The 19739-nt window shown below is 40.7% G+C and overlaps 1 protein-coding gene across 1 annotated transcript in view; it reads right to left on the reverse strand.

Moving 5' to 3' along the window:
• Window positions 1–19739, reverse strand: part of LOC109384480 (probable global transcription activator SNF2L2) — a 65468-nt gene that overhangs the window by 36425 nt on the left and 9304 nt on the right. The window contains exons 4-10 of the mRNA XM_019645883.1: window positions 19174–19347; window positions 16710–16880; window positions 8682–8735; window positions 5702–5832; window positions 5419–5476; window positions 3007–3107; window positions 1228–1378 (exon numbers count right to left, since the gene is read on the reverse strand). Coding sequence (XP_019501428.1) covers window positions 1228–1378; window positions 3007–3107; window positions 5419–5476; window positions 5702–5832; window positions 8682–8735; window positions 16710–16880; window positions 19174–19347 — 840 coding nt within the window. The remainder of the gene's footprint in view (window positions 1–1227; window positions 1379–3006; window positions 3108–5418; window positions 5477–5701; window positions 5833–8681; window positions 8736–16709; window positions 16881–19173; window positions 19348–19739) is intronic.

Here is a 19739-nt window from a genome sequence, read left to right on the forward strand (position 1 = left end):
ATTTGTACTGATGCTGCAAAAGCAACAGTGGGTCAAAATGGCTGGCACTTCAGTCCGAATCAAGGCAGGACTGTATTCCTGCCTTGTATGTATGTATGAATGCAGTAGTCATTGCATTCTTCACCCCGGGGCCACGGCAGCAAGCACAGTGCCAAGTTTTAAGAATGTAGAAGCCCCAAGTCCAAAAAGTTTGAGAACTGTTGGTCTAAAGTATGTACTTCCTGAAGCATAGTCTAAAAGACACTTGTTTTATAAGGTGATATATGAAAACAAGGCTGGGTGGCCAAAGAAATTTGGGAAATAGAAAGTTAAAGTTATTTTATTGCAGGACACTGATGGATTATACATTTCTATTTGTAAAGTCATGAATGTGCTTATATATACCTTGGATTACCAAGAGGGGTCCCTGTCAGGGTGCCCATATAGCTGGTTGGCTCAAGGCAGGCCTGGCTTATGCCATATCAGTTAATAAGGGCCCCTATTCACTCTCACGAGTATCCAGATTTGGAATAGCATATTATATGGGAATCCTAGTCACAGCTGATAGGATTTCCCTTATTTACTTGAATGTGGAACCTATTTTCTTTTTGAGGTACGCCTCATGGGACAAGTGTTCCAAGGAACACACTTTGGCAAAGTAGGAGACAGAAGGCAGGAGCGGACCTCAATCCAGACAGATCAAGTGAAACGTCTGTTATGTTTACAGCCCAGTTTTCATCAAAGCACAGATCTCACCACTTCACTGCGACTTAAAAAAGGAAAAAGCATAAAGGTAATAGACAGTGACTCCTAGGTGGCTGAATCCATAGCATCAAACTATTAAAATTTTAGTAGCCACCGCTGAAAATTCTCAAGAAATAACTTCATTTGTTTCCAGGTTAGATATAGGTTCCCTGTACTCATGAAATGTGCCTGGGCTTTCCATTTTGAAGAGATCCACGATGAAATGGTTCCACATGTTAAGCCAGGGTTTCTTAAAATGCAATTCATCCCAAAACCATAAAAGAGGAAGCAGATATGCCCTAGTGAAGAATGTAAAATGGGCGTGCTCTAAAAGCAGAGTCACAGGCACCATGGAAGAGAATGTCAATATTATAAGCAGTGTAACCTAAAAATGCCTCACCGTCATCAAACGTCTTAAAGCAATCAACATGTGCATGACATATTGCAATCAAAATTAGGTAACAGGCTGTGACTTCCCACGGAAACATAAACCACACCAATTACCTGATAATGCTTCAGGGTCCCGTTGATAAGAAGGGCAGACTGCTTCTCCACCCTCTCGGAGATGGCATGAGCCACGGTGTAGTAGGACTGGGAGCCACCCCTTGCACTGTACTGCATGCTATATTCATCATCCACGTCCTGTTTAGCTGTCCTGAGACAGAGAAAGCGGACAATCACACACAGGCATTGTGGTGTGTGTGTGTGTGTCATTTTATTACATTAAAAAAAAATGAATAGGAAGCCTAAAATAGCTGCAGTATGTACACTTTATTTATCACCTATTATTTAATTGCCTGGCAATTAAAATACATGATCTGTAATCCTCACAACTAAGTGAGGTGAACATTATAGTTCTCATCCCCATTCTATGCCTGTGGAGAACTTCAGGCTCAGAGAGGTTAAGTAACTTGCCTGGGTCACAGAAAAGGTCGTGGAGTTGGTCGGAATTTGAACTCAGGCCTGCTTGACCTCAAATGACTGATTTGAACATGAAACCATACTGCAGATGAACTTTGCCTGTAAAGCTGTCCTCAGCTCTGAGGATGCAAAAACAAACCCTACTCACAGAACACTGTCTAAAGCTTGGAGGACAGGCGAGAGAGGGCTGATATCACCATTAAAGAGATAGGAAAGAGGAAAGGTAGTCTTCCAGTTTCCACACCTGGTTAAGGAGCTAGTATTTTATTCTACCGGCAATGAGGAGTCATTGCGGGGTTCTTAAAACCTTCAGTGAAGGAGGAAGGCAGACTGATAAAACAACGGTTCCTAAAGTAGGGCACAGAGCCTTGCAATAAAAGGAGAAAATATTAGAATATCTATTTCTGGTGAAGAAAAAAAAATTTCATCACTTTATAAAGTTCTATTTGGCACAGTTTCACCATTTTCATTTCATATGACAGCTGTACAAGCAAAGAGCTGTGTAGACCACGGATACAGAGGATGAATGGGGCTCAGCACAGGGCGGGGCACTCAGATGGGGGGAAAGGAGAGGGTTCCGAGGGTTCTGGGATGTTTGCAGGCAGGAGTTGGTGGCTGACTGGCTTGGCACTGAGGACAGTGCCAGGAATGGTGCCTCTCACGTGGGCTTCTGGGTGAGTGTTGATGCCATTAAGGGAGGAAGGGCCAGACAAGAGGGGCAAGTCTGATCTGTTCAATCTGGGATGGAGGGCACATGACGGGTGAGAAGCTCAGGACGGAGCCAGGGCTGGAGGGAGGAATTCAGGAGGGGCGTGAGGACGGGAGGAAGGTGACAAGGATGGGAGGAAGGCGACGAGGACGGGAGGAAGGACGTGAGGATGGGAGGAGGGACGTGAGGATGGAAGGAAGGTGACAAGGACGGGAGGAAGGACGTGAGGATGCGAGGAAGGCGACGAGGACGGGAGGAAGGCGACGAGGACGGAAGGAAGGACGTGAGGATGGGAGGAAGGCAACGAGGACGGGAGGAAGGAGGTGAGGATGGAAGGAAGGACGTGAGGACGGGAGGAAGGCGACGAGGACGGGAGGAAGGAGGTGAGGATGGAAGGAAGGACGTGAGGATGGGAGGAAGGATGTGAGGACGGGAGGAAGGCGACAAGGACGGAAAGAAGGCTACGAGCAACCCAACGCCCTCGGGCCTGGTGGCTGGGAGCTCAGTGGTGACGTCTGACAGCAGCATTTCAAGTGGAGTGTGGGCATGAAGTCTGCTTCCTTCCTTCAAGAAAAATTTCTAAAAGAAAATCCATAAAGCCTCATCCTCAGGAAATGCATGTGCAAAGGAGAAAACGCTTGAGAGATACACACTCGATGATCTGCTTAGCGTCCTTCTCGGAAACTTCTTCACTGTTTGGATCCAGAAGTATTTTCTCTTCGGTTTCCTGCCGACTAGACTCTTCTTCTTCATCCTAGGGAAGGAACAAAGATACAGGGAAGATTCCATTTCTAACAAGGGAATCTCTATGATTGGCATTTTCAGAAAAGAGATTAAACAGTATTGAACTTCATAAAAAAGCAGTATTCAATTTCACAAATGAAGTAAATAAAATTAAGGGAGGAAGTAGATTTAGCATCTACCTGTACCGGACAATACACACCATTCCATTGCTGTTTAAATCATTGAATGAGAGAATGAAAGGAACCCTCTGAGGATCCCCTAGAACTTGTGCTCTCAAGAATATATATGTAAAAATCATGCCAGAAAGAGGGACATGTATCATTGTTTAATTATCAAAGAGTCCTGTAGACCATATCTCTCTCAGTTACTTAATGACATCCTATATCCTTCTCCCCAAAGCCAGACACTGGAGATCTTCGTATTGTCGTACTCATAAAATTGTTCTCTCTGGTAATGCCAGTGGGCCTATGATGGCCCCGCAGGTGTTCGTAGGAGCGGGACTGGAGCTTACACACACACTGCTTCCTGTGGCGAGTTTATATTATAGTGAATATTTAGATTAAAACTCGAGAACTTGGCAAAGGATTTATCACCTCCCCACTTATCCACTATGGACTACATTCTGCTGATTTGTTTGAAAGCTTCACTAAGTATATCAGTCCAATAGTAACCACTGGTGTTGAAGGCTAAATCTTTCCAAATAATACTGTCCAATTTCCTTTAAAAGTAGACTGAAAGAGAACAATGCTTTTCCCACAATTCTTGAAATGAAAAAAATAGGATATGACACAATATTAATGCTAAAAATCAAGGCTATGATCACAGGTCATTGAGACACCGGGGGTATAAGCTGAGGAATCAGCACAACTCATTCCTTTTCCAGGTGAGGAATGCAGCACTGACAGGGGACAGGACTTGTCACGAGTGGCAGACGTGGACCTGGGTCTCTGAACCCCGGGTCAGAGTTCACTCTATTCCCAGCTATCTAGGGCTGTCTGCAGTTGTCAGTCTCAGGCTGGCATATGCAGTTAAGCAGCCCACTTTATCTCATCTCTGTCCTCCCCGGCTCTCTTACTCAATGAGCAGATGCTTCCAATAGATCATTTATGGGCCCATTCATCCATGTAAACTGGAAACATTTTTAAAATTGATTTTGTAAGCTTCAAGTATCTCAGTGAAAGGGTAGCCTATCAAAAAAAAATAGCGTGGCTCTAAAAGTATTTGCTTTTTAATGGTATGTTTTTAAAAAGAACTTTTATTATTTTTCCTCTTTGCAAAGGCAGTAAGTATCCATGATAGATTAATGTAGAAAACACAGGTCCACAAAATAGAAGGGAACAACAATTGTTTTAAAATCCTAAAGAAAAAAAAAAATTCCCCATTCCCCTTATGGACCGGCCAAGTGGCTCAGCTGATTAAGAGCTCGCTCAACAGTGCGAGCTCTGAGCAATAGCAGTTCGATTCCCAGCCCGAGCTGAGCTGCCGCTGAGCTGCCAACAGGTGGCAGGATGGCTCAGCTGAAAAAAACCCCACAAAAATCCTAGTGAGCTACTATCAGTAAGGCTGCTCTGCCTGGGTCCATGGCAGCCATGGCACTCCATGAACCAAGACTCCTCTACACAGGTAAGCATCAGATTTAATGGCAGCACACCAACATTGCTCTAATAAAGGAGATAAAAAGCTTCTCTATTTGTAATTATTAAACATTTCATAGTTGACCTAAAGATTTATTATTTCTTAATTTCCATTGATAGTATCCAAGATTCCCCTTTTAGGTTCTAGATATATTGAATATTCCTTCCAAGAGACTGAAAAACGTGTTTCTCTTTTGGTGACATGTATATCCAAGGAATTCAAACAGGAATCACATTTAAAGAGAAACCAAGAGAATCAATTAACTCACTAAACCAAGCCCATGTTGGCCTTTTCAAGTAAGCTTCTAAACCTTCCACTTCAAATAGACTCTAAGGCCACAAGGACTTCAGAAATTTTTAGGCAGCGGACCCTCGGCAGACCCACTTGGCGGCATGGGACTGTCTTTTTCCAAGGAATCCACCTTCAGTTCTCCCCAAAAGACCTTCCCACCACTTCCAATTTAATGACACCTTCTCTGTTCTGGGTTCCAAATATATTTAGAATTTTCCAGGTCTCCCCATTGGCCAGAAGCCCCCAAAAGGCTTGTCCTACCAAAGTTCTGGCAAACCCTCAGCTCCAGTCATCACCCAAAGGCCAACACTGAAAGAAGGAAGAAGCGATGGAACACAGGTGCATCCCTCATAAACTTTTAAACCAATCAACTCCAGACAGAGATACATACATACCTCCTCCTCATAATCAGAATCACTCTCTTCGCTGTCAGACCTGGGGGCAACTTCGTAACTACAGGAAAAGGAGTGAGGAAGAAGAGGGGACTTAGCTCCTTCAATTATAAAACAGTACATACATGCAAGACTTAACTACCATGTTCTACGTGAAAATGACAAACACAGGTAACAATTTTAACCATGTCAGCCAAGGTCATGTTGTTTTAGTTCCAAGGTTTTACAAGGACCACAAACATCTAAAAAGCCAAACACCACCAATAATTCTACTTGAATGCTGTACCCAGGATTCATTTCCAACCAGGCGTCCAGCTGACTTGCTTTGGGTGCTTCTGGTCCAAATAGGACCTTGCCGGTTTCTGTATGAGTCACTTTGACAGGAAGGTCACTCATCTGACTGCTCTCATCTATGGGCTAGAAAGGAGGAAAAACAAAACAAAACAAAAACACATCACCGCTTGGTGTTACGATGTTCTCCTAGTTCTGCGCTGGACATTTCTTAGCCTTTTGTCTGCCCAGCATCTGAAGCCTTTTTCTGTGATAGATTTCATTACCTAATGAGTCTTGGTGGGAAGTGGGAGACCACCTCCTACTAAAGAAATGGAAAACATAACACCAGCCTCCCATTGGAGCTAAGGCACTGACCGGCACAAGACCTCAGCTCCACCGACTCGATGCACTCACCAAGGCTCTGAATTAGGAGCTAGAAGTTCAAGGAGGCAGGGACCAATAGGGATGCTGGTGGGAGGGCAGACCACAGTGGCAGCAGTGCCAGTACAGCAGTAATCACTGTGACAAGCTCCTGCCTACTTCCAGCGTCAGCCATATCCTCACTAACCGGGTGGATAGTACAGTATTGAGTGTAGCCTCTAGTCGGGTTCTCCAGGCTGCCTGGAGAGTTGATGACTTACCCAACATCCTATTAACACACTGCCTTGTTACTTAAATCAGGCACAGTTGATTTCTGTCATTGGTAGCTAAGAACCTAAACTCCCACATAATAACCCCCCAAATAATGACTATTGAGTACTGCAACATCATGGTTTCAGAGATAATGGGAAGAGGAAAAGGTATGCAACTGTGTCATCTCATTACTGGCCAGTTTGGCTTCTGCAGAACCAGTGTCCTTTACCCAAAACCAAACCACCAGGTATCCTGACCAACCATTGGTACCTGTGTGTGATAAAGCAAAAAGCTCTGCTCATTTGAAACCTGGAGAATAGACCAAGACTGAGCTGAAGTTCATTATTAGACTGTCAGTGAAAAATGGCTTGCTCAGAAAATTAAGATAATAAATGAAATTGCAGAAGCCATGCTTAACCTACTTCAAAGAACAAATTGTTTTAAAAGGCCTAAAATTGGAGTAATCCTATGCAAATGACTGCTACTGATTAGAGGGTGACTGTACTTCTGGGAGCAGACCCTCCAGCAAAATGTTTGTTTGGAAATGCTTGATTTTGTGAGAGGTTCAAATTATCTCCTTAAAAGCAATAAAATTCAATGTTTGGATTATTCATTAATTCCAAAGAATTTGTTCTAAATTATTCTTATTTGGAGTTAAATAAAAATGAGAGGAAACGTAGAATTCTGCAGGTCATCTTCTGTATCTAATGGGAAATGACCTCCCACAAAATTGTTTCTTTCCCTCTTCCCCCTCAACAAAGTGCTGTCAGAATTACAAACAATATATTAGTGATTATCCACACAAAAATAACCTTTGAAAAAAGAAAAGGCTTACTCCAGACTATCATTTTTTCTTTGACGTGTGCTAAAGCCGTGGTTGCGAACACCATTACTTCGCATGCGCAGATGATGTCCCTTCCTCTTTAATGTAAAAGGTCACCCATATGCTCACGTGATAAAAGAAGGCAATCTACCATTCTCCCTCACCTCCCTTGGAAAAATCATATCCCATGATCTTCAACTATTATAATATAGCTTGTTTTATTGCTTTAGATGCCATGCCTCCAAGAAAATTGGAATTCACTGTAGCTGGAATAAAAAGTTTGGCAGGAGCACCGAATGAGCACAGCCGAGTGTAATAAGAACATTATTTCAAAACAAACTGAGCAAAATGTCCACTTCGCCAACTTCAGCAAACAGAACACAATGTGCTAAGATTAAAAGGAAGAAAAAGAAAAGGTGTATGTTACAGGCCCAACATGAGTAGGTAATTTCCCCAAGAGATAATAAGAGATAACAGCACTGTGGCACTAACATGTTACATCTCTCCCCCTTGTGCTTGGTAATTACAGACCGATGTGATGCGTGCTTAGGTAAGGCTGGACTTTTACAAATTAAGACTGTTTCTAAGTGCTCCAATATATAGTATTCTTCCCCCTTAACAGCCCACTGAGAATTTCTTCCACATTAGACATTTATCCTGATCCTTTCTTTCCTTGTGATGGATTACAGTGGTTAAGCAACATTTATTGTTCAAGAGGTTTCTGCATAGAATTGTGGTTTCAACCTTTCTTCTGTATCCAGGCTGCTTGCTTTCATAATACATCTCACATGCACAGTGATTCCAGAATGGGAAGAGGCAACCCCCCACCCACCCCAAACTTCCAAGCAGGTTTATCCGAATCTATGAGCGGCGAAGGCAGCCAGAAACAAACTCCCTCCTCATCCTGATCTGGGGTTATGTCTCCTCCTATGAATCACTGGAAGAGAACCTTGAGTTTTCAGAAGGAAAAAAAACCCCAGTAAATGAATAATTGTATTCTCATAATTCAAGAGAGTATTGGAAATACTAGAAAATAAAGTTTAGGAATATGCTGATGAATCTACAAACAGAAGCTACATTGTAAGCTTCTATAGAAGCTGTCAGAAAATAAGTTAACCGAATATGTGAATTGTTTGGCTTATGGAGTTTTAGTGTTTCAGATTAGTTTTAAACTAGGGAAAACAGGTCATAGTTTATACTTCTGTATCATTTACTGGGCAAATGGAACCATAGAATCACTGAAGATTTGTATCCATTCTAAGGATTCATACACATATTCTTACATGTGCACAGAAAATTCTGGAATGGTACACAAGAAACTTAATGTAAGTTGATTGGCAGCCTGAGAAGGAAGATTACTTTTCAGTGTACCCCTTTTATACTGTTCTAATGTTCTACTGGTGCTAATGTACTACTATTTTTACTTAAAAATGAATAGCTGAGTAAAGATAAAATTAGTATACATAGACAATGGTACTTGCAAGGTATGGCAGGGACTTACAGAGAACACCGTAAAAATGGATGCAAAATCCCTTACCTCTCCATCTGGTCCCAGGGCAGATTCTCCTCCCTCTGCGTTCTCTTCGGCCTTCTGTAAAACAACAATGTGTCAGATGTGACGGGTCAACCAAGAAGATGGGTGTAGAAAGGGCTTCGTGGCAACTCTTGGGCATGGAACAGCAGTTCATTACTACTCGTCATCATCGAACGAAGCCTAAGTATCAAGACCTCTTATTTTTATTTCTTTTCCACTAAGACAAAGTATGTACTTTATTAGAAACTTGCAGAGAGTTAAAGCCAGGTTTGATTCAAGACCTGCACCCTAGAGATTTGTGGAGTGTGTCTTCTAGGATCCAGACTGTTTAAGACATAGCAGCACTGAGAGAGAGGTCAGGGTCTGAAACGTTCTCGTGTTTGGCACGAAGACGACAAATCCTGGGGTAATCAGCTCCACTTTCCCATTCCCTTAGCAAGTTTTCTAAAAAATGTCCATGGAGAATAAACTCTGAGCCGCTCCTGAGTCATAAAAATACAAAATTCTGTGAGTTTCTCTGAATTTTTTTCATTCTACCTAATGGCCTTTTATAATATATACTATTTCCACAATGGGTATATGGGGAAATTCGATGTAGATATTGTGGTCTCATAAAAAATTCTGTCATCTACCATTTCTTAAATATTCCAACATCTAAGTCCATCACCCTCTACATACAGCCTAAATGGAAAGCGAAGGTTATGTCACATTTTGTACACGCCCACGAGAGTTCCATCTGCAATATACGCAAAATGGTCTAAAATTTCTTACACTTAGAAAGACCTCTTTAACATCACTTTTACAGAATTCTCATTTTAAAGTTATTGCTGAAAAGTTACACTACTTCTGGGTAGTATAATGAGAAAAACAAACAAACAAACTTTAGCCATTTGCTTTATCAAGACATTTAAGAAAATGAGCTTTCCTCCCCTGGACCCTTCAATTAATTAAAAATGTATAGAATGATACAGAATCAATATTAACTCCACTTTGTTTACTTAAGGTATCAATTGTATAATACATTTTTGCTTTCCATGAAAATAACTCCGTTGTCTCTTGACAGCTTTTATAGAAAGTGTTTAAAATCCAACCTCATGTCCATACTGAAGAAATGCAGTTCCCATAAATGTCTGAAAATTTTGAAGCCCTTTTCTAATTATCTTGCAGAAATAGATGCATGTGTGTATGCCAAAGCACAAGGCACCGCTCCCTTTGATCGTGAGTTCCCAAGAATTTAATCTTCTGTTTATGCTACCCCAAAGTGAAAACGTTTACAAGCTCAAAGGGAAGGATCAGGATAGAAAAGCACCAGGCTCTACGTACAGGCTAGAAATACAGTGAGAACGATGGCAGAAAAGCTCAGCAATGAAACCAGCCCCTGAAGTGTCCATTTTTGGAATTCTCAGGCACTCTACTTAGGCAACTGTTTTAATTAATGGGAGAAAGTCAATTAATCCCACCATTCTTTCCATACAAATCAGAAATAAGCTACAAATTTAGCCAACAAAGAAAATCAAATGAGACAATGAATAAGCCAATTTCCAGGATCTAGCTAGTGGAACTGGATCACCATTTCAATGAATAATACATTAAAAAGCTTTAAGGACCATAAATAATAGAATCAAAATGGTTCTAAAGGATATTCTTCTATGAATATGCTATAGACTAGCAAGTGTGTTATCTCAAAACTGCCTCATAATCAGGCCCTTTCATTACTTAAAATCTTCTAAACTGATTTTTTAAATTCCACTAGGTATCAAATTTGAGAGGCAAAGTAATATTAGATTTAAGAAACTTGGTTCTGGAATTAGACGACCTGTATTTGAATCCCAGCTATATCACTAAGTGTAAGAGACCTTTGTTGTTGTGATCTTGAGCAAACCATCTCTGTGTCTTGGTTCCCTTAAATTAGGGGCAGTCATAGTTCCTCGTACACCACAGGGCTGTGGCAGGACTGAGTCACTATTTCAATATGTACAATTCAACGTCATGTGTAATATACACTGAGCGCGTCAATCTCTAAAATGTAAAAGAATCAACAATAGTCTGAGGGCTGCCCTTTTATGTGTCTATAAGACTGGCTATAGCACTGTCTGAAAACTGCTTCATAAGGTTACAAGGTCAGGGATTTTTGTCTGTTTTATTCACTCATGTATTCCTATACCTACAAGAGTGCCCGGCACTTAAAAGACACTAAATAAATTATATTGTGAATGAATGAATGAATGAATGAATGAATACAAGCAACCAAGCAACAAGAACAATGCAAATGCTCAATGAAATTATTATTATTGTATTTAGGTGCCAATGTATTTGCAAATCCAAACAGTTAAGAACACACACAATTCCTCATTGAACTAGCGCTCTGAGGCTGCTCGTGCATGCCCTGTGTTTACACTAAATTTGGCTGTTATTATATGAGGTGGAAGCCAGGTGGCAGTCTACTCTATGGCAAGAGATGCCAAATTCTCCCATCATGCTTTGGATTCTTTCAGGTTGGTGAAGGTTTCTGGTTGGTGTGCTTTCTTTCATAAATTCATGTTCTCACATCAAACTGGAACTTTATCCCTCTCCGTCACCGCCCCCCCCCAAAAAAAAACATTCCCTTTTTTCTGGTTCAAAATGAACACCAAACAGGTTGTGACTGGTGTTGCTGTTTGAGCTAACTTTTGACAGTCTCTGAGCACCTGGTGAAACGGCCTGGTGCTGATGTGGTAGCTGCTATCATGTCTCCCACCGCCTGAGGAATTTTCCCATCCAGTTATCTGTATTCTGTGATTGCAAACACATTCTATCAATATTGACGGCTGATGCCTGAGTTTATTTCCACTGATTAAAAGCAAAACACTGAAGTTCATCCATTAATCGGGTCTAAAGGAATTTTGTACTGGCTTCTTCCTACCTGAAAAAAGGGTGGAACTAATGATGCTCATGGAGGAAAGGAGGAGGGTAATTAGCCTCGTCATGAAACAAATTACTCATAAAGACAATTGGGGTTCCTAACCTCCAAGGCCAATGCCAATTCATACCTTCCATATAGAAACGTTCAGGAACAAAGCTATATTCATCATGGCTACCTATCTTCCTTGCAGAAGCTATATAAAATAATCAGGGCCAAGGAGGAGAAGTCCCTAAACATGAAAATCCCGTTTAAGCTGAACTCAAGAAAATAGACTTCAATGGGGCACTTTATTTTGATTACCACAACATAGGCTACAAACAGCCTCATTTTGTAAAGAAACCGCTTTATACCAAATATGTTACAATCTATATTATAAAATGAATGCATTTTCTCCCCCAGCAGGTGTTGTCATAATACGCTGAAACAACATTCAAATATGCTGGCATCTTAAAAGCTCATTCTGTTTCAATGGAAACCTAAGCTTTCAGAAACCACTTGGGTTATTTTTACTGTCATTTAAGTGGACCTTGGAGCATTCAGATAGGTGATCAGGCAATAAAAAATAGCCAAGAATATCAAATTAACAGGCAATTGCACATTACTTTGGTTGTGCCTTGCAGAGAAAACCAAGTCTAACATTTTGACTCAAGTAACTGGTTAATCCAGTTAAGCAGGACTTTGATCCAAACCTCTGGTTTCACCCATTTTGACACTGAGCTAATCCAATAAATCTAATCACTGTGGCATTGTGTTCACCTATCTTTACAACAGTGGATACACTCAAATGCCCAAAATTACCCAAGAACCTTTATTTTACCTATGAAAATCTCCTTGTAGAGGAAAGTTGCAATAAACTATATCATCTTTGGGGGAAACATAACAGATGAAAGAACAGAGAATCGGAGAGTAACTAGAATTTAAAACAAACGTTTGAACATTACTACTTTGCATTTGATGCTCTTTTCACCAAAAATTATACTAAAAGGCTTTTCTGATTTCTTGATATCTAAAGTAGATAAAAACACATTTCCTGTCACTACATTATGATGGACGGGTTCCCCCTTCCAAAACATCCAGTCCTGAGATTTACTGATGATTGTGCTTGATAAGAGAGAGGATAAAAGATCAGAAAGAAAAGCAAATACCACAGTGAAAAAGATCTGGCACAGTGTTCCCTCATGGATTCTGAGTATATTCCTATCAGTATCATGGGTTTGCAAGAAATGTCACAAGTCAGTAACAAGGGCATGGTTCTGATGGTATATACCCCACTGGAAGATTTGAAAGAGGGAATTAAACATTTACTTTCAGCTTGAAGTCAACAGCTCAAGAAGCTGAACCCCCGAAATGACTAGACTTCTAAGCAGTAGGTTCGGGTCGGGAGGTGGCATGGGCTCCTCCCCACAGCGTCAGGAAACATGCACCCTAAAGCCCTGTGAGAAATACTGTAGTATCACCAAAACCATTCTAAATTAGAGGCCACATCATTACACATTCTCTGTGTAGGAGCTGGGGTGGGAGGGCCAAACAGAGTCCCCCAAACATCAATCCTCGTTTCCTACTGCATGCCTCAATAGCCAAAGACCCTGTCACTGTCCTAAAAGACAATAATCAATTAATCCTCAACTAGAAAAAAAATCGTGGCTATTCATTAACTCAACATCACAGAGAATATACAATAAGGGGGAAAAGAAGACTTCATTTCCAAAAAAACCTACAACCACATTTCAATAATCATGATCCTACATTTATACCACAGGGTTGATAAAATAACTAAGGTTTACTGAGCAACTGCCATGTGCCAGGGAGCATTCTAAATGCTTTGGAGAAACTTTCCCCTGTAACCCTAACAACTGTATGATGTAGGTACTGTTCCTATCACCTTCTGACAGATCAGAGACTGAAGCACTAGATAATAGATCTTTTACTGAAATATACTACAAGGGAATAAGAGCAAATTAGCAGGATATGTTTTCTTATGCAGTTACGAATTTAAAAGACTGTGTGCTAACATGATTTGGACAGTGCTCCCATCTTCTAATTTGGCATATTCAATCCTATTTGTACACATCCTGGTGGCTTCAGCTAATCCCCTCCCCCTTTTTATCCAGTAGCTCCCCCGTAAATGTTAGAGAACAATCATGGTGGAGGACGGAGACCTCAAGGTCATGCTAAGTGCACATAATAGTGCATTCATCCCGGCACACTGCAGAGACTGGTTTCACATGATTAGGTATTTCAAGTCCTTAAAAATTATTCCTCCTCTAACACTTAAGTAGGTGAATACAGTTTACTTCTTTTTCTTCCATTTCAAGGACATTAATGGAAGACCAGGCTGAGAAGAAGTTTCAGAATGATTTATAAATGTATACTTCATAGAAGTGGTTCTAATGGTGAGAAGAGAAAATTAAACAAGGCCGTGACAGGTTAAAGGAACCCCTCTATTAGTTAAAGGAACCCCTTTATCATTCACTAACAACAAGGAAACACAATAAACTCCCCAAGGGAAAAAAAATAGGCCTTCTCTTTTACACTGGGGCTATTTAAAAAACTATACACGAGTTTAACACAAAGTAAAAAGTAACCCTTTCCAATTGAAGTCCAAGGTCAATCATACTCATCGTTATCAGCATAGTTCCTTGAGTAGTTGCTACCAGCTCGATGCTATTAATTCACTAAGTAAAAAAGATTTTCTCAAAACAAAGACTTATTGACGCCGTTCTGAATTTAAAAAATGCAGACAGGTTCAGCATAACATTCAATTCTATGGAAAAATACTGAAAGGGACAGCACAGAATATTTAAGCTTCTGGACACAGTTTCCCTCCGTGACAGAGAAGCTGCAACAAGCAACTCTCAATCATTCACTCTAATGGAGGGAAGAAGAACTACAGATAATCCAAAGTGTCAAATAATCAGCTTTTGAAAGCATCCGTTTTCTTTGCACTGGCATAAAGGTGCATCTGGGATTGGGTAACTCATTTTGAACTAAGTCTCAAAGCCGCATGAAAGAGACAGTTTTCAGGAAGCACTTGGAAGAGGCCCAGTTTCTTTTTTTGTACCTTCTTTATCCCATTTCTCCCAGCAAGATGGCTCAGGAAGGAAATACAGCCTGTCCTCCTTTAAGTCCTGCTGAGGGCACAAATGCTAGGCATCCTGAGAGCATGCCAGGAAAGAGGTAAAGGGCTGACAATGAAGTCGTAATTCTGCACATTTAACCATGTGAGATCATCATGGGAGATGCCGAGAGACATACACAACGAAGACCAGAAGCGCTTCAGTATTAGTATTCATCTGCCCGGAAACCAGGCCCCATCTCCAATTGATTAACAGTATCTTTCCTTCACATCATTCTTATAGCTTATAATTACATATTTAGGTCCACATTTGATTAATGTCTGTCTGTCTGTGTCCTTCTCTCTCTCTGATTAAATTGAGAGAGGGGGCGAGAGTGCTGTTCCCTCACCATCACATTCTCTCCCCCAGCATTCAGCACACTGCCTAGATCGTAGTAAGTGTTCAGTTAATATCTGTTGAGCAAATGCATAAAATAGAATAAGTGCTATTAGCACACCTGAAGGCAAGAGTTTGGAGGTAGAGAGCCAACCTATAGATCAAGCAGAGTTGGCAGCACCATGGAAAATACTGTGACAGGTTCCTGCTCTGTACGGATTAACACAAAAATAAAGGCATAATCATTGTCACTCAGTTATATATCTTTCTTTGCATGTGATGATAGAATGATCGAATATCATGGCAGGAATTTATAAGCCAAAAGCTCAAATTTGGGCCATTAGCTTTTACTCACAAAGAAATGTAGAATATGAACTTTAATACTAAAAACACTAACAGTGACCATTTTGTGACAACCTCTGCAAAATACATGGGTGGGTTAGGAAAAACTAAAACTGCCATTTTTGGGGATATGCCAGACATGAAATATTTTAGCATTGTATCTGTTTGCTTATGTGCTCTTCATGAACTCTGAAAACGCCTTTTTAAGTCAGAAATTGGGAGCTAGAATTTTGCAAAGTCTATAATGCTACCTTGACAAGAAAATGAGGTATTCCTCACCACCGAAATGTCTAAATCCAACCCCTGTGTCATCCGTCGTTCAAATTCACAATAAGGGAAGATATCTTATGCTAAAGAAATCAGGTGTAAGAAGGCACCTTCTCAATCATTTATTCTTCCTTCTTCGTTATGAAACCAGTACGAGAATTCAGGAGCCATGAAATTAATTATTTTTGGAAAAACATTTTGTTCAATTATTCAGTGCAGAGAATAAATGATTATATGCTACCAATCCTCAATCTTCACAATTCTGAGGAAGACTTCCTGTTGATGTTTGTACCTGAGCCAATCAGAATTTACCATGAAAATGAAATATCAACCAAGAACTAAATTACCAGACCACTTAAGCTTCAAAGAGGAGCTACAGTCACAGGCTTACACTGGCATGTGATCCTTGAATTGAGATAGAATATCTGCAGAGCAGAAACTCTAAATCTTACCCTTCTCGTGATAATTAGGACATATTTTGCATAAGACTATTGTTTTCTGTAATCACCTAAATCCCTGACCTGCACACTTACCTTAGGGTGACATGGGGCAGTTGAACTGAATGAACAATTTTGGCATCGCTGTCTGTCCAAATAAACAGGCTGAAATTTGTTCCAAAAGTATCCCAAAGCTATCTCTTGCATCTTTCTCTGGCTTCTTTCAATCTGTACAGTGCATTTTCTTCTTCATTTTCACTCAGTTTCTGAACTGAGCAGTCCCCTGCCACACTGGCATTACCCGTAAGTGAACACTTATTTGTGCCCATGTGTTTGCCTTTTCCTATTGACGGTGTGCATTTAATTTTTACATAGTGTATGAAACAATGGAAATATGAACTGCATTGTGTCAGCTGAATACATCTTATCCATTGTGCTCTCATCTCCAATCTGTTGTCTAGTACGCCTAATCAACTCTTTCAGGCCATACCCTTTTATCTAAGCAATTTTTGCGATTCAATCTAAACCCTGCATTAGTGTGGTAAGGAGTACTTATGAAAGAGCAATACATGCCTTCAACTATTACCTGACCGTATACTCCCAACTCAGCAGCCGCCAGGAGGGCACTTACCTTCTTCCTCCTCCTCCTCTTCTTCTTCTCTTTTGCGGCTTGGGCTTGCTTGTGCTCCCAAACCAGGTTGGTCAGGTTGGCCACATATTCATCGGTCTGCTGCAACAGGTAAGCTAAGCGCCTGTCTTTCTTTTGATCAATCAGTTTTCTATAGCCCTCTTCATCTTCAGCCTGTTAGGAAAGAAAAACGTGATCAGAGCCTAATAAACATTTTCAGAGAACACCTTTCCCCCCCATCATCCCTCCTCTTGACAGTCTTAAGTTTGATGGGTGGTGAGTGCAGCAACCCGAACTTTCCAGGCTGCACAAGTTCACACACACAGCCTGCGACTGGGGGTACACGGGAATACGATGCCGATGTCCCAGGACACCAGGGTTCACAGCAAACTCAGGACACATAACCATACCATGTGGTGTGATCAAGCACTTCTGAGCCAACTCTTTGTTCTTCTGTGTTTCTTTATACAAAAAATGTTAAAATTTGACATTGCCCCATAGGAAGATATGAAGTTTATTCTTAGCTTTGTATTTTGGAAATTTTCAAATACAAATACAATCAAAAGTAGAGCGAATAGAATAATGTCTCAAATAACCAATACCAAGCATCAAACATTAACTCCTGATGGTAACTCCTGTTTTATTACTACCTTTCCCCCAATCCCAAACTGGATTGTCTTGAAGCAAATTCCAGACATAATACCCTTTCATTCATAAATAGTTCAATAAGTACTTTTAAAGGTAAGGATCAAAAAAGCACTGAACAAGTAACTTCTTATACTTAAAAGCATTACAAACAGGGTGGTTGATAGAAAAAGTCAAACTTGGGGGGATTTTTGTCACAGATTGGCACTGTGTTATGGGCCTAGGTGACTGAAGACAAGTCATTTAGCACCTGAAGTCTGGTGCAGCGGAGCAATAAAACAGATACAATAAATCTCACCTCCATCTCCCATTAAGCAACATTACGAGGTTAAGTGGAATAAAGACTCTGATGTACTCTGAGCCATTTCACGAGAAATCTTTTTAATATGTCCCAATAAAAGGACATCTCAAAAATATTTTCCTCATGTGATGCAGGATAAAAGGGAAATGCTGCAGAATCTTTAAGAGGCAGCTTCATTACAGAAAAGCTTAGGATCGTCCTTCAGTCCGGAGGTGTCACTCCAGCATTTGCCTAAGTGACAGCAGTTTGATCACCCAGTCTAGCTGCCGTCTGCTCCACAGATGATCATGAACCTCAAATGCTATTATAACTCTAATTGCTTTTGGTTATGGTTGATCTCACTTGAAGAAAGAATGATAAAAACTTCAGTTTCTCTGTTATCTGTATATTCCATCATTTAATTGCAAAAATTAATGATTTGCAAATGCCTAATCATTAGTGTCAAACCAATCTGTTACTGAAGTTCTAATATAGTTTCACTTCAGTTAAGTCAGACAAATCTGACTGCTTACTGCTCACATTACTTGAACACGGTCTCCCTAGCTAGTTAGAAATTTCTTGGGCAGTCTTCTCTCAACCCAAAAAGGGGAAGGAGGAAGGAGAAGACTGTGAGATTTAGTAGTACCTGGACACAGAGCCTTTTAAAATATGGTGTTTACTCTCTGGAATCCAAAAAAATTAATGAAAACAAAATGTAAAGAATAATACCAGCAAGGAAGACAGTTATGGGCTGAGGCTAATGACTTTATCTTCATGCAATAATCAGGCATTATGTCCCAGATAGAATTTACAGGTCATTATAGATCACACACACATTTGTAAAATCCATGGTGTGCTCTGAGGTCCAATTAAAAAAAAAAAGTAAAAAAACCCCCAAATGCACAGGCCAATAATAATAAACCAATCCCTTCTGTGCTATATATCCATTAAAAAAATAATAGTGCAAAAATAATGATCTCTAAATAGCCTCTGACAACATCCCAGCTATAAACAAAAAAGCAACATTTCAAAATTAACTTAAAAATCACCTTTTATACTGTTAGAGAAATATTTCTGCCATTAAAAAAAAAAGACAAGGACTTAAAAAAAAAAAAAGACCTTAGATTCCAAGACACAACGTAATGAGATATTCATTCAAAACAACATGTGCCATTAGACTCAAAGAGGCAATATTTAAAAAATATTGTCATTTACTGTCATTTCTGTCCTTCCAGATCTGGCTATCAAAACTTCTGCGAGATATAGTACCTGCCTTTATGTGAGAAGCTCTAATCTGAATGGCAATGCCACACGAGGACATGCGGAGACTATACTCTTCAGCTGCAGCCCACGATTTGCGGCATGACTTATCTAGGAAAGAGGGTGTTTTTACTCCATCACCGTGAAGTTCAGAGGAACGTATTCATATATTCCACAGGCAGCTTTTCTTTTCTCCTTCTTTTGTGGCATATTTAACATCCTTAATACAGAAGCATGTGAGGGGAACCGCTTCCTGGGTTCCTGCGGGCGGGGGCCCCTTACCATCAATCTGCGCATTCTCTCCTTTTCGATCCGCTCTGTCTCTTTCTTCTGCTCCCTTTCAGTGTTGGCATGCCAAGTTGCCACAGCTTTAGAAAGCTTCTGGATCTTCCCGGCCACAGAGCGATGGTATTCCTTAAAATCTTTTGCATGTTGCAAAATGCTGTTCAGGTATTCCTAAAGGATCCAAAGACGGGTGGAGAGAATACTTAAAATCCACTTCCCAGTGCCCTGTGAAAGTTAAAGGTATTCCAAGAAAACGCTCAGTGTGTATTTAACAACAATGGAAAACTAGAAACTTGGGACTACTTTGGGATAGATGTCCGTGTGTGTCTCTCTAGCTGAGCTGTGGGCTGTAGGGCTGGTGGGAATGATGACCTCTCAAGGTTTATTTTAGTGTCAGCCTGTGGAAGAGAAGTCTCTGAAGCTTCGAGGGTGTGGCCGCATGAAAATGGAAAGATAAAAAATGGAGAGGTCTGGGCCAGCCAAGTGGCGGGTTAAGAGCTGGCTTGGGACGCCAGAGGGCCCCGGTTCGGATCCCACATATGAAGGCCAGTGACACTGCCCTC

This window comes from Hipposideros armiger, unplaced genomic scaffold (assembly GCF_001890085.2).
Source record: "Hipposideros armiger isolate ML-2016 unplaced genomic scaffold, ASM189008v1 scaffold_95, whole genome shotgun sequence".
NCBI lineage: Eukaryota > Metazoa > Chordata > Mammalia > Chiroptera > Hipposideridae > Hipposideros > Hipposideros armiger.